General features: G+C 22.6%; 2 protein-coding genes across 7 annotated transcripts in view; one reads left to right on the top strand and one right to left on the bottom strand.

Annotated features, from left to right (window-relative positions):
- LOC129606312 (uncharacterized) overlaps positions 1-5789 on the top strand; it is a 90360-nt gene extending 84571 nt beyond the window's left edge. For 5 of the 6 annotated variants that reach the window (XM_055516571.1, XM_055516566.1, XM_055516568.1 and 2 more), the window contains exons 3-10: positions 1842-1954; positions 2085-2319; positions 2389-2570; positions 2668-2912; positions 3113-3340; positions 3422-3582; positions 3933-4070; positions 5181-5789. In XM_055516571.1, the coding sequence (XP_055372546.1) occupies positions 1842-1954; positions 2085-2319; positions 2389-2570; positions 2668-2912; positions 3113-3340; positions 3422-3582; positions 3933-4070; positions 5181-5373 (1495 nt within the window). In that variant the 3' untranslated portion in view covers positions 5374-5789. The remainder of the gene's footprint in view (positions 1-1841; positions 1955-2084; positions 2320-2388; positions 2571-2667; positions 2913-3112; positions 3341-3421; positions 3583-3932; positions 4071-5180) is intronic. The other variant, XM_055516572.1, reaches the window with a different exon arrangement.
- A 6377-nt stretch (positions 5790-12166) lies between these two features.
- Positions 12167-13857, bottom strand: LOC129606466 (free fatty acid receptor 4-like). The gene is made up of 7 exons (XM_055516807.1): positions 13691-13857; positions 13467-13587; positions 13083-13406; positions 12820-12967; positions 12646-12750; positions 12323-12585; positions 12167-12253 (listed from the first exon to the last, which is right to left on the bottom strand). The coding sequence occupies exons 1-7, from the start codon at positions 13855-13857 to the stop codon at positions 12167-12169; spliced, it is 1215 nt and encodes a 404-aa protein (XP_055372782.1).
- Between the last annotated feature and the right edge of the window lie 1994 nt (positions 13858-15851).

Here is a 15851-nt window from a genome sequence, read left to right as displayed (position 1 = left end):
CATTAAATAACAATAAGGAAATATAGAAGAAAATTACTGTCAGATTCTAATGTGTGAATGTCTACAGTTGAATCCATCAAATTTGCTAGCTTGTATTTGCAAAAAAAAATTGTGAGAGTTTACCGACTTGACGTTTAATTGCACCAGCAACTTATGTAACTTTAAGTAATTAAACTAAATTGATGCCCAAAGTATGAGAGAAAAAATATTAGTAAATTCCTTTTCTAAGTGTGAGTTGCAAGGAATCTTTGAGCTTTGAAATATTGCCATAAAACTTCCTGTTTTTAAAAAGCTTCACATTTTTTGCTGCAAACTACTTTTAATTTTTAATATAATTTTATTTCCTTTTTGACATGAAAACTACTTGAACAGCTTTCTTAAGTAGAGAAAAATCAGCTTTGATAAAATCCGTGTGTAGTACACGAAATAAATATATGTTAGCATAAACCAAAGGCAGTTTCTTTTTAATTTTAAAATATTCAAGAAATTGCAGATTGGGAAAATTATCATTCTATTTTATAAAATATTTTTGAATATTTGATTAGCTTACGATTTAATCACTTAATTTGTTAATTTTGTAAATTCTTTTATTGATTCTATTTTTAAATTTAATATTTCATTTATTCTGTTGACTATATTTGGCAAATCCCATATTTAATTATAATAATCCATATTCTGCAATGTGTGAAAATTTCATTTTAAATTTTTCTTAAGTTTTCGCCTGTGTATATGCAACAATCAAATATAAAATGTCCAACCATTTTTGAGCTTCACTTTTATCATTTTAAAGGATTGAAAAAATTATTTAATTTTTCTCATATTCTAATAGTAATACATAGTTGATTTCCAAAGATCTTACTGTAAATTTATGCTTTTCGACTCGTTCTATATATGACAACAATATAGGTACAAACATGTGCTCTTATATGATTGAAAGATTGAAAAATCTTTTTAACATCATGTTGAAAGATTACTGTGAAAATTACATTTAAATGAAGCAAAATCAAGTTAAACTTTAGAAACAAAAACACTCAACTTTTATTACTCGTATTCTAATATTTATATGTAAATATAGGATGTGTTGAGAATGACAAGTTATAATGGATAAATATTACATAATATTAATAATGTTTATAAATGTGTAAGTAAATTTTGTTATAAAAGAAAATTTGGTATTATATTTTTCTTGGTCTTTAATTTTTATAACACTGGCATAAATCAGAAATTGTACAATATTTTTATAACATATTTCAACATGAATACTACGTTTACTAAAAATGCGGGAAGTATTAGACCGAACGTAAAATTTTTCGTCAACAGACAACTTTTTCTGAATTAATGAAGCACTATAACTTTAATATCAAGAATTTATTAGTTACATTTTCAAAACTTTATTTCTCTGCAATTTATCGGAATTCATTGGAAAATTGGAATTCATTGCAATTTATTGGAAAAGACATAAGATATTTGCGTTGTCTATTCTATACCTCAGTAATAATTCCTATTGTATAAAACAAACGTTTCGCCGTGTTTTTTTTTAATATTTAGAATTGAAATAAAAATATGGGTAAAGTGTATAAATAAAGTAGGGGAAAGATCCCCTACTTGCGGTCAAATAAGAAGTAAAAATTTACTCAATATCTTTTACACTAAATTCACATCTGAGATATCACTATTAAATTTTCTTATGTTTAATTTATCAAGGGTTTTTTTCCCTGACTTGTAGGAAACCAAGACTAAATAAATTTATATATGATTAAAAGTTTTGTCTGTGCAAAATAGTCAGTTTTTATAAAATATATAGACAATGCAGTTGTTAATAATCTTTTATTTCTTTTCAGGTTTACTTTACTTTTAACTGAAATCACACCATTGGAAATATCAATTAGAACACAACAAGATATTCAAGAAAAGGCAATATTTGTAGATAAGTTTCTCTACTATAACAATTCAAGTAAGTGAATAATTTTAAATTATATTGTATTTAATAATACCTAAGATCTAAGATTTTTAATGAAGTTGAAAACCGAATGTGATTTTTAAAACTTGACATTTTAATTTTTTTCTTCTATTTACTAAATCAGTTATTAAGAATGATTCAAGAGATATTTTTATACCATGTGCAATACCAGGAATTTACGATATTGTTCTATCATTTAGAACAACATTAAAAACTAAAAAACGTTTAAATGTTAAAATTGAAGCTATTGATGCTCATCCGTCCGAGCAATGGTCTTTACGTAATCGAAGTGTTGAAGTTAAACTGCGAACACAAAATCGTATTCAAAAAAAACAAATGATTTTAAAATGGAGTAAAAGGTGATTTTTTTCAAAAATATCAAAAATTTAGCTTGAATAATAATGTTTGATTATAAATTTTGTAAACAGCAAACTGGATGTTCATAATGTTCAATATTGCATGATAGTAAACGATATAAAGCCAAGAGAAAACTTTTGTGAATCTGTGGGAGATTCATTACAGAAACGCTATTATAGAGTACGCGGTGATTGTAGTTACTTGACACCTGACGGTATTTGGTTTAAGCAAAGAAAAAAAATTAAAGAAATTTGTAAGTACGTTTTGTGAATATTGTGTAAAACTAAGAATATTTTTGCAAAAACTAATAATCAATAATTTTTTATTAATAAATTTCAAAATATTTTCAGATAAAAATTTTACAAATATAATTTGTACTGGTAAAAAAACACAACAGATTATTAGCGCGTTGGAAGTTAATCAGAAATATTATGTTGATATATTTGGAATACATTTAGGTTATAGAAACTTACCATTCCTATTAAAATCAACAGTAGTCTGGTTTAATAAAACCCATCCAATAGTTCTCAAGGATAATTCATTAACCATTGAGAAAATATCTGGTATAACATCGAATTCCGTATTTAGTTTTAAGGTAAAGTAAAAAAATTTCTGTATATTTCCATAATTTTTAAATTAGTTTTATAACAAAACGTATAATAATAAAATTATTTTGTATAGAAAAAATATCCTTTGGGTAGTTCAGTTTTCTTTAGAATTAGGATAATCCTACAAATATTATTTTACCTTGGTCCCTTTTTTAAAAACTTACACTTTTTTTTTGTATATATGCAGATTCCATCTTATTCAAGCGTTACCCAATTAACTTATTTAATCCTACCATGTGGTGGTAGTCAGGTTGATGCAAAAATTTTACGTAATCGTACAAAACTTTTATTAGAGACTAACATTTATAAACCAACTTTTGTAACATTATCAAATGGTGTAGAACGTAATGGTCGATATATTTTAAGGATAACACCGAGCAATGTTGATGAAATTTTAAAAGCAAATAAAGTTGGTGTAAGTATTTCTAAAGTAAAAATTTAAAAAAAGAAAATTTTAATTCTTAAAAAAAAGTTCAATTCAGTAAGTTTCTTAAAGAATATTTTGTCATCCCAGGTTGCCGTATCAACGGATAATTTTCGGGATTACATACCACAAATGCCAAATGATACAACAATTACAGAAATACGTTCGGCCAGGACATGTGATAACACAACAAAAATTGCTTGGTATGGTTCACCAGATAGTCGAGAAATTGAGTAAGTATATTGGTTAATGTTTGCTATAGGAATTGATATATATCTCTACTCTATTACTCTATTAATTTTAACAAATTTGTATCAAATATGTAAATCTCTATAAAGTATAATGAGCATTATATCTATATTAATTTAAAAGTATTTCATTTTTCTTACTCAGTCCATGTGGCCAGATTCCAATAGCGTTGTTTTCCTTCTTCAAAACAACCTTTATATAAAAAAAAATTGTAGATGATTCAAATCTATTTTCGCGAGATTCAAGGGGCAAAAAATCTAAACCATATATTTTTAAAGACTATAAACATATTTATTATTTTCTTATAAATATACAAATAAAAATTTAATTTCAGATATTGTGCAATTGTTTTGAAATTCCCGAAAATTCAACGTAGTTCAAGTGAAACAAATTACTGTATGGATTTTAGTCGAGATAATATCAAACGCCATCCACTGTTTCATTATATGAAATGCGTTCCCGGTGAATACACGTAAGTTTTTAAATTAGTATTGTTAACCATAAAATCATTTGTCACAAAAATAAATACACAACGCAACGGATGCTATTAATTCTTAAGTGTTTTGAAATGAGTTTGTATAAATTTAAAATTTCCGCACATGCATATAATATTTTTTTGAAGAAAAAGCATTCTTTAAAAATTTGTAGGTAAAGTATTTATTTATTTTCATTTAAGTGCCTGTTTATATACAAAAAATATTACGATTTTACGTAGCGAAAAATTTTTAAAACCTTATCAATTTTATCAGTGTGATCCAAATTAATCTAATTGAAATATATAGCTTATTAATCTAATTGAAAATAATAGCTTAGGTCAAACTGATTCTGGGTTTCAGCTTTAACTAATCAGCAAAGTCGGGCTTTTTCGGTATTGCATGATGAGCTGCAAGTTCTGAGCTTTTTACAATATTTCAGGGATTTAATGCAGGAAAGAGTTTTTCTACAATATTTGAAATACTACAAAGTTTGACGCTACCACTTTTATGTTGCGTAAATATGTCAAAATTAAAGTCAGCTGTTTGTTTATTAAATCAATTTCAAATAAAGAATTAAAAAAAAATGGGACGTGAATTTATTACAAATTTGTTGAAAACGCAATTATTTCAGGGCATAAATGAAAAAAAGATAATTCAAAATTTTACTTCAAAATTTTACGTGCAGCATGGGCTATAGAATATGCTGCAAAACAATACTTCAAAATCGAACACTACAAATTTGCAGTTCTTCAATAAAAAACATACTGTATGTCAAATCTAGCTAAGAACTAAAATACCGAAAAAACTCGTACTTACCGTTCAACTTCAAAATTCTTATCATTATACTTTACTCACACATCGGAGATAAGGTATACAGAGCCAAATGAATTTATTTCTTTAAAATCACAATATTATTAAAACACTTTTGATTACAAATCCCGTAATCATTTATGAATTTACTTTACACTAGCTGTTCTCTATTCTGTTCTCTAAAGCTCTTATAATTCTTTAAAGACAATAAAATTAACCTTCTTTTGTACGGATTTTAAAAATTTTAATAAGTTTAATAAAAACTTTAAATAAAATTTTTTATTTTTTGTTTACAGGAATATAGAAACATTACAGTTGTATAATTTTATACCAGAATACTCTTACATTGTTTATGTAACAATCAGATTAGTTAAAAATGAAGTAATCGCAAACAAAGCAATTCCTTATGAAAGTATAAAAATTAATTATAACTTTAATAGCGATTGCATAAATACAACATCAGTGACACCATCAACTTATGATTATTAATTCAATACAAACACAAAAAGAGAAAACAAGAGATAAACCAAAATTTAAATTTAAAATACAATTTGAGGGTAAAGAAGTATTTTAAAAAAGTAATTAGACTGCCATCTATATTATTAAATAATTAAATTTCTTTTATATTTTTTTTTTATAATAAATTAAGTCTACAATTAAGACACAAAAATTTAGCAAAGACAAAGAATATTATAATATATATATTTAAGTGTGCTTAAGAGATAATTTTGTATGTATGAATTATATATGCAGTAAGTGCATGGTGCAATATTTCTATTACAACATTACTATATATATATATAATCACACAAGTACTATTCATTACTAATCATATGCAAAAATCAATTAAATTTCGTTGTACTTATGTAATAAAAATTACTCATACCCTTATACTGTGAATGCAATATAAATTGAGCAATCATTAACAATTTTTTTCTTTGATCGTTTTATTCATGTGTTGTAACTTTCTTCTAGACATACATACGAATATTTTATGTGATATTTTTAAAATATATAATTACACAATCAGTCCATCTTAATTTTAAATAATCAAGGCATTAAATCTTCTCAGCACTGGTATTCCTTACATTTTTGTTAGAATTGACAAAAATTTCAATAAAGTTCGTACCTCCGCGCAAGAAATCAAAAGTTAACCACTATTTCCAGAAATCTAATTCCAGTAGTAACGAAAATTAAAAAACTCTCTTGAACTTTTGTGATCCGAGCTACCTTACTTTTTCTCTTAAGTTTTGCAAGTAGACTTACATTCCCTAAATAAATGTGTATTAGAGAAATTTTTCTTCAATAAATAACAATTTCGGAAAAATATGTATAAAAATACTTTTTTAAAAGAAATTTTTGATTACTGAAATAAAAGTTTTGTGCCACTATGTAGTTAATTGACAATTTAGCACAAAATTTATTTCTTTATTGCTATACAATTCATTTTACCAAAAATTTCCAAATAAACAAACTGTATAAGTTTCAATTATAAGCTAAGCGTTCATTTCAAACTCAAAGCAATGGTTGGAAGCATCTTGCTTCTCTAAAACGTTTTAAAACTACGACAAAGAATCTCACTGTTTTATTTATTTTGAAAAGTATTGGAGTTTTTTGTGTAATAATTTGACATATTGTGTATGATTAGTTTGAATACAGGAGAATCGCTTTTAATTCCTTTGAAATTACAATTACATCTACTTAACAAAATATTCCAAATTTCAATAAAATTTTTATAGAATTTAAGTGTTTTTTCAAACACAATTAATTAAAAAACACGATTTAAGATAATAACATGAAATTTATATTGCTATTTAAGAAAAAAAACAAAAACAAATACAAACATTTAGAAAATAAAACAAAATGGTGTATAAGGATTAAATTTAAAATGTAAAAATCTGTGTTAAGAAAAATTATAAATAATCAAAATTTAATTAATCAAATATTAAGAAGCTTAAAACACTTAAAATAGCATGTTTTGATATTAATTAAAATGCAATTTGATATTTATATATAAATAAGATTATATATATTTATGTATGTATATCTAAATCTGTATGCACGAGTAATTTATTGAAATAATATAGAAAAAAAAATCCTAAAATAATTCTGTCCAAAATATATTTCAAAATTTCATTAAAATTTTTGAAATATATTAATTAAATGTTTACCTGCTTAAATATTACCTACATAACACATAAATATTACATATATATTAATTATTATTGTAAAAACAAAAAAAAAAATAATACCACTATAAAAAATTATTAACCAAAACTATGTATTTGTGTACTTGTATGAATCAGTAAATGTATATGTATGTATTTATGTTTGTATATTTGTAAAAACAATTTAGCTAATAATATAGACAATATTCGTAAAAGTAGATTATGATAGAAATATTTTTAAGCCAAAAATAGTGTACTAATTAATGTTTACTTACTTTGACCTCAATTATGCTTATTATGACCGAACTGATTTCTCACTTGAATCCTTTACAAATATCACATGAATAATTAATATTTTTTAATTTTGCATAATAATATATTAGAATGGTCTGGCAAAGCAAAAATTAATCCGCCAGGGGTAGCATAAATGTCCCCTTAAAATAATAAATTTGCACAAATAATAAATTATTTAATTCAATAATAAAAAAAGTTTGCAAATTAATAAAAATAAATGTGATATGAGAATATAATATACTTTAAATAATACGTTAAGTCATCAATGCTTATTCAATAAAAGTATGGCGAATTCAATAAAAACCTGGCGAATCTGTTACATTTGACACTTCAGGGTTATTAATGGCGAAATTGCAAAATCAAGAAAATCCTAACAAATAAAATTATGATCTAACGGATACGCAAATTTATTTACTTTAATTTGCTAAAAATACTGCCATTGCAATGAAAAAAATAGTCAAATAATACATGATATTATTCGCCATACGTAGTAGCAAATGCTAGCAAATTCGCCAACTTAAGAGAATTCGGAACGCTAACGAATTTGTGTGTCCATGAAAACAATCACCTCGGTTCATAAACAAGGGTTGTTTTTATTTATTGAAATAAAAATAATTTTTCGCGATTTTTTACTTTAATATCAAAATTCACAAATTTTCAATCAAGACAACTTTACTAAAATCAGCAAGAATGTCAGTGTCCGTTTTAAATTTGTGAGAAATATTAAATTTGTTCAAAAATTTTTAATGTGCTAGAAATATTAGAAAATATCAGAATTGTTCATGTGTTATATACGTCCTAATATTTAAAACTCGAATTGATTATGTTCACTTGTAATTTATTGTATTTAGTTTTTGAAATTTTTTTATATATTTCATAAAACTTCATAAATAAAAATTGAGAATAAAATTTATATGACATATTAAAACACGAAAAGAGTAAACAAAAATGCTTAAATTGCAATATTCTCTTAAAATATGGAAAATTATACTCGCAATGCTTAATATTTTTCCTCTGTAATAAAATTATATTAAAAAATAAATGAATTGTTAAAAACAAAAATAGTTCGCTTCTATATATACATAAAATTTTTTTACTAAAAATGCAGAAATTTAAAAAAAAAACACATTAAGAAATAAAACATTTTTTTAAATTCATTATTCATGTATTATATAGCATTTTAGTTTTAAAAAATTAATTTAAAATAATTTTTAAATTATTAAAAAATATAAACAAAAAAAAAACATTAAAATAAGACATGAAATATTTTTATTGCTATTATATAAGTTAATTGTAAAATATTATTTACTTTCTTAAAATTAAATATTTTAAGGTTATTTTGTAAAATTTAATTTTCTAATAAATTAATTATAAATAAAAATTATTTTTAAAATATTATTCACGTTTTTTTTCTAATTTTAATAGTTTTAAATAATTTTAATTTTATTTTATATAGACAATATTGAAATATTATAATTAAATTAAAATTAAACTCGATTCTAAGTATTAATTTTTGAAGGATATGAATTTGAGAGGTAAGTGGACAGAGGGGCTAACTAACATTTTGGCAAAAATCAAGCTTTTCGGACAGAAAATGCATATACTTTCAAATGTGATTACTCTTATACCTAAAAACTTAATAGAAGATGAGATTGACAGTGCCCATAAGAGTTAAGTAACAAAAAAATTAATATTTTTACAATTTGTTAATAAAAAAAATTGTCAAGATGCAAATGTAAGTTAACCCCTTTGTCCACTTACTGCTTCAATTATAATAAATATTGTATTATAAAATTTTATACACAGTAATATATGAAATGCTTATAAAATTATTAAAAAAAAATTTGCATTTGTAAGATAAAAAATTTATTAATATTCTCTAATTAATATATAAACACATTTAAATTGTACAACACCTTTACGCAAAATTTAATGAATTTAAAAAAAAAAAATTAGAAAATTTTGTATTTATTTTTTCAAATCTTTAAAGATGTATAAATATTTGTTTTTTCTGTTATACAACAATTATAATTATTATATTATTTATTAAGTATAATTGAAAAATTTTAAATAAGTTAATATATTATAACAATATCGAGAAATTATTGAAAATTTTCGAAATCAAAAGATAAAAACATTAAAAAGCATTCATTGACTGTTTAATACAAAATATGTAATTCAAATAAATTACACAAATATTTAGATTTATCCAAATTTTGAAGCGAGGAGCTTTCGATCATTAAAAACTTAAGTACAATTGATTAGTGACTTTAAATAAGAAGCTGGCGTCTTTTGAACAGTTTCTCGAACGTCAATGATCCAAGCAAAAATTTCTTAAAAGCATTTTCGGCTTTATATTAAAATTAAGATATATAAGTGAGTATGGTTTTTAAAAGTGAAATTAAAAAAAAAAAAATTTAAAGTTTTCATGTGTTTTTCTAAGTTCCTTTTTGGCATTCTTATTCAATCAACTAAATTAGAATAAATAAATCAAAAAAAGTTTTCTGCTTGAAAGTTTAAAAATATAATTGAGAAAATTTTTACCAAAATTTGCAATTTTGTTAACTATTTGATTTACACACTAAATAAGATTTTATCAATTTGTTGTTTTTGAACTGTTAAATTTTCATGAGAATTAAAATGAGATTTCATAAATGACTTCTTTAACAGATAGTAAACTAAACGATTAAATAGATAGTAAATAACAAAAAAAGAAAGTTACTCTTTCGTTTTACTCAATTTATTTTCCCAATAAATAAAAATCTACCATGAAAAATTTATCATGAATTTTACAAATTTTATGTTAAATAAAGTGATGGCTATAGTTTATGGCCAGTTTATTACTAACGTTTATAATTTACTTAGCCATAAAATATTAATACTATTATTAATTTTAACTTTTAATTATTTTGAAAATTTTTTTATTTTTCCTCACAATTTTAAATATTTCTTTTTTCATTATTGTTAGTTATTATTTTATTTTTTATATAGAAAATTATTATAAAATTAAAAAGTAGAGATCAAAAAAGCAAGAATATTTTGAAAAATGCTGCAAGTACAAAATATTTAAAAAATCACTGCAATTGCTTTAAAAAACTTATGTGAACTAAATTTAACTAAAAAAATAGTTAAATTTAATTTAAACGGGAAAATTTAGAAAAAATTTCAAATTTATTCTAATAAAATCTTTAAAGATTATTAAATTTTTCCTTTATATTTTATTAAATTTTCAAATTCGTATTAAAATTATGTGAAAGAAAATTAAAACTTTTTTTAAAAATTTTTCAAACTTATTGGATGCATTATTTTGATCATTTTTACTCAAAATCTTTTTCATATTTCATTTTTGATATAATTATTATACTACTTAATATTAACAAAACTTTCACAGTTTGAACTAAAATTTATAATAAGAAATTAAATCAGAAATGGATATACATTTACACTTACCTACTTTAGAAAATACATAAAAAAAATATTTATTTTTTTTTTCTTTGTTATCATAAAATTTAATGCATTTGAGATATTTCTAATAAAATTATTTAATATTAACACTATAAACTATCATATACATTGATTAATTGCTATATTATATAAATACAACTAACTTGTTTGAGAAAAGTTCATATATATTACACTTAAAAATATTAAATAAAATATTACATAAATTTTTAAATAATTATATAAATATAAATGTAATGAAGATGTAAATTATATTTTGAAATAAAATTTAAAACAACAAAAAAAGACAATAAGGATTGAATATAATAAATAAAAGTACATTATAAGCAAAAAAACAAATAAAAATAAAAATCTAATTTAAAAGTGTGTTTTATTTATTTTATATTAAAAATATTTTTAATATATGAATTTCTAGGTGATTGATACCATATACGACCTTTAAGTGAAACACAACAATCTTAATAGAGCAAAAATCGTGTATTACCAAAAATTACCAAAATTGTATAGCCCATCAAAATCTTGTAACCAAATTTATTTTTGTTTTTAAACTTATTCGAACAATATTTTATTCGTTTCTAAAATATCCATACCAATATTAAATATAGAACGTTATAAATTAAGTTGTCGTTTACTTCTATACTGCTCAAATGATTACTCAATTACTTGTGCACTGAAAGAAAAAAGTTTGTAATTCTCTATCAACACTGGATAATTTTTGAATTACATTTGAACAAATTTAAAATTATAATTGTAATTGCAATTCATTTTTATTCAGGATTAATCACTTGAATTTAAGAAGAAACTAGGTAACACGCCAGGTAGTAAGTAGTAACACTACCCAGTACTCCTAGTAATTGTAAATTAAGCCAAACTTAGTTGGAGTTTACTTGATTGTTTGTTAACGTTGTTCATTGACAATTTATCGGTTCAATTACAAATTTTTTCTCTCAGTGTATTAACCATAAAATTGTTTTGTTTCATTTTCTTAATTTATTTATTATTGTTATGGTTAATATATCAAAAATTTAATTATTCTACTTAATATTTAATTTTAAAGTTTCATATTCATTCAATTTTTAAAATTTTTGTTTGATATCAGTGATTGATGAAATTGTTGGATAATTACACATATTTTAAATGTAAAGTACACATATTTTAAATTTAAAAATAAATTAGATTTGGAATTTTAAAAATTTTACAATTCCAAAAATCGTTATGATTATTTAATTTCAATAAGAAAACAATAACTCTTAGCAGTAAAAAAAATGTGTTGAACTAATTTAAATTTTCTTCAGTTTTTATTTCTGATCCTTAGCATGCAAAATATTTATTATGAAACGAAAGCATTTTAGATTACTTTAGTATTCTTCCAAAATGGTGTACAATTCCTTTTCGCCTTTTAAAAAATGTTTATTTGTTCCGTTCAATACGGCACTATCGTGCTCCTTTTTACATTTATTAAATATATTTTTCATGAATTTTGGAAGTTTACAATAATTTTTTAATTTTATTGCTATAAGTTTGAAATAGTTTGTCATATGATTTAAAAGTTTTAATGTTTCTGGCATAAATGTATACAAGAGTGGATTTAAAACACAACTAATTAATGATAAAACCTCTAATGAAAAATTTAATGCCCAATCATCAAATGTAATATTAACGCGTTCTAAATATAACATAAGAAAAATTGATCTTGGAAATCGACAAATTAAAAAAACTAGCATCAATACAATTATTATAAAACAAAGTTTAGTTTGATATGTTAGACGATTATTTTTTTTATTTAATGTTATTTTTAAGTAACTCGAACTATTATAAAATTTTATAAAAGAATTACGTATATTGTGACGTGTGAATACTTGGTTACTTTCATAGATTTGTTGTGTTGAAGTCAATGGACGATTAATGGATAATTCATTTCTAGAATTTGCAGCACGTAATACTTTAATTTTTTTACATATAACTGGTGAATTTGGTTTTGATTTTATATTAAAACCTAAAAAACTTTTACTTTTTATTGATAACGATGCACATTTACGAAAACATATTTGTTTTTTCCACATTTCTTTAATTATTATACAATTTAATAGTAAAAAAACTAATATTATTGGTAACACGACAATGCCGTATATTAAAAAGTAGAATATAAAGCTGGGTTCCTAAAAGAAAAGAAAAAGGAATAAATCGTTAAGTATCTGCGTAAAGGAAGCCAAAAACAATATTTTTAAAATTTTTAAACAAAAAATTAATTTTCAATATAAAAAAATTAATCACCTCTTTATTTATAATTGGGGTACATATTTGCACCTTTCTTTCTTCCCAAATTTCATTACGATTATTTGGATTTGTTATAATCAAAATGGAGTTTTTAATGTGAAATGTTGTAATTATTGGACTTGATAAAATAATTGCCAAACCATAATTAACTATTATGAAAGCAATACAAGTAAATGTTCCTGGGTTCCAAAAAATATTTTTAAATACTTTTTTAATTGCCATATATCGAACAAGTGTAATACTGGCTAAAGTTATACTATTAATAAGTAAACTGGCTGTATATGCAAATGGGATTCCATCACACAAAATTTCTCCTAAAATCTAAATAAATTAAAACGTACTTTCTGAACGAAAATTTAAATTAATATTATGTTATATTACCCAAATTTCTGTACTTATTGCTGACAATTGTGCAATAAATGGAATTGCTGAGGTGACTGTTGTTACTAAATCACTAAATGCTAAAGACAATAAACACGTTCTGTAAAAACCTCGCATTTTCCTTTAAAACAAGAAAAAAGAACATAAATGAAAATAGTTTGAATTCATGAAATTTTTTAGCAAAACTTCTTCTTAATTTGAAAAAAATATTTTTTATTAATTACCTTTTTATGTTAACAATAAATGTTGCTGTATTCCCCAAAATTGATAAAAGTGTTATCAAAGATATTAAGCATATAAAAGGATTCTTTTTTTCTGGTGACATTATAAGAATATCGTAATCGTTAAGAAATGAGTCTAACGAAACGTTGACCAAAAGTAACGCCGCCATTGAATAAAATTTTATCGGAAAAGCTAGGTCCCCGAAATATATGCAATTTAAAAATTTTAAAATTATGAAAATATTTATAAATATTATTAGCTTCGTCAATTGAGAAATTTTAAATTAAAAACCATTTTTTATATAATTTTAAACCGTTTAATCGAAATTTTATTCCTACATTAACCATTACTTCTTAGCTACTGGGTAACTATTTAATTAAGAACAACGTTACCTCTACAATTGTATAATTTAATTTATCTATAATAAAAGCTGAATTAATCTTTGTTTACAATTTTTTTTATTGTTAATATCTTAATAATATAATCATATTTATTATGAAAAATACCAAAATATATTTTTGTTTATTGGTTTCCATTAAATAATTTTTTTATTTATTTGATTTTCGATTTTGGCAACTCTTCATTTAGTTACATATGAATTTCGTTTTATATTTATCTCGATTATAATTAGCATTCATTTAAGTAACGTTTGTTGGTCAATAAATTTATCACATACAAAGGAAATTTGTAAATAGACAAAATTCATATCAGCACACAAATAAAACTTTATAAAAATTGATTTTTATTCCTACATACAAATCATTACCGCCTTAAAAAATCTAAAAATATTAATGAGTTGTTGACGTCAGTATACAATTTAACTGATTTTTAACAACATTTTCTAAATAATTAACAATTACGTTTTAATAAATTTGAATTTTACTCAACAAGAATTAATATCCCTATAATATTAATCATTGAAATATTGTGGAGAACATTAAGAATACATTAAAATCTTGAGATTATTTGCGGATATTTGACTATACTGGAATAGAAAATGCAGTAAGAAATTGCAAAAATTTTTGAAAAATTCATACTTAAAATTAAAGCTAAATTATTGTTCTATTAATTCAGGCTTTAAGTATTTTATTTGTACATATTTTTTTGTATTTGAGAGAACGATTATTTTTGTATTTTTCAAAGAATACTGATTTACGAATATTTTATTTCTATAAAAATGTAATGAAATATATGTGTGCAATTAGCCCACAGGAAACTGTGAAATAGTTAAGAAATATGCTATTTTCTAAATTCCAACTTTAACATACCCATGCAGATACATGCAATTTAAAAATTCATTATACTGAAGCTGATTTTATTATATACAACGAATCTTCTGTAAAGTTATTTTGCGTAGAATTTTAAAAAGGCTCGTACTAGTAAAAAAGTAAAGAAGTTGTTGAACAAAGTGACTAATTCAAAAATATCCTTTATTCAATACTTCTAATAATTTTTACAAATTCTTTATTATGGTATTTATATTACACATTATCTTATCTATTATTATTGTTCAGCTTTGTTTATTATTTTAAATAAATGTAGGTACTTATATATGTATAGGAAACCATAGGATATAATAATAATGTATAGGAAATATTATTACTAATAAATAAAAAATATAAATTAAGTTTGCAAATTAATAATTGTAGTTTAATTAGGCAAATATTATTTGTATTAAACTCTCTGTTTTTCTGATAAAAAACCCATATTCATTTTCGTCACAAATTTGAATCACATATTCACACGCACACACACACAAAATCATTTTCCGATAATTTATCTTATGAAATATATTATTTTTACATCTTTTTTATCTTATTTATAATTGAAGTATAAAAAATTTTTGAAGAATTATAAATTGAAGAGTGTGATATATTTTAATAATAATTTTATATACAATACAACTTATTTATAACATTTCCTATTTTATTTAAAAAAGGAAAAAAAAATATTGAACAGAAATATTTCTAGTACATTTATATCGATTGGGCTAGACACTTGAATTTGTGGTCATAAGCTCTTATCATTATTAGTAATAAAGTTGACATTATCATACTGAATTTCACAGTATTGTCAATGAATATCTATATATGTAATGATAATGATAACATATTAAAAAAAGATAATTTCATTTTAATATATTCATAATCATTATGTGTATAT

This window comes from Condylostylus longicornis, unplaced genomic scaffold, assembly GCF_029603195.1.
Source record: "Condylostylus longicornis isolate FDR11 unplaced genomic scaffold, ASM2960319v2 ptg000018l, whole genome shotgun sequence".
NCBI lineage: Eukaryota > Metazoa > Arthropoda > Insecta > Diptera > Dolichopodidae > Condylostylus > Condylostylus longicornis.
The sequence above is the reverse complement of the archived record's forward strand: the minus strand, read 5'-3'. Positions and strand labels throughout refer to the sequence as shown.

Coding starts and splice junctions, on each gene's coding strand:
- LOC129606466 (XM_055516807.1), bottom strand. CDS start 13,857: ATGGCGGCGTTACTTTTGGTCAACGTTTCGTTAGACTCATTTCTTAAC. Junction 13,588..13,690: donor TTTATTGTTAACATAAAAAG/GTAATTAATAAA, acceptor CTTGTTTTAAAG/GAAAATGCGAGGTTTTTACA. Junction 12,586..12,645: donor ATTCACACGTCACAATATAC/GTAATTCTTTTA, acceptor CATTAAATAAAA/AAAATAATCGTCTAACATAT.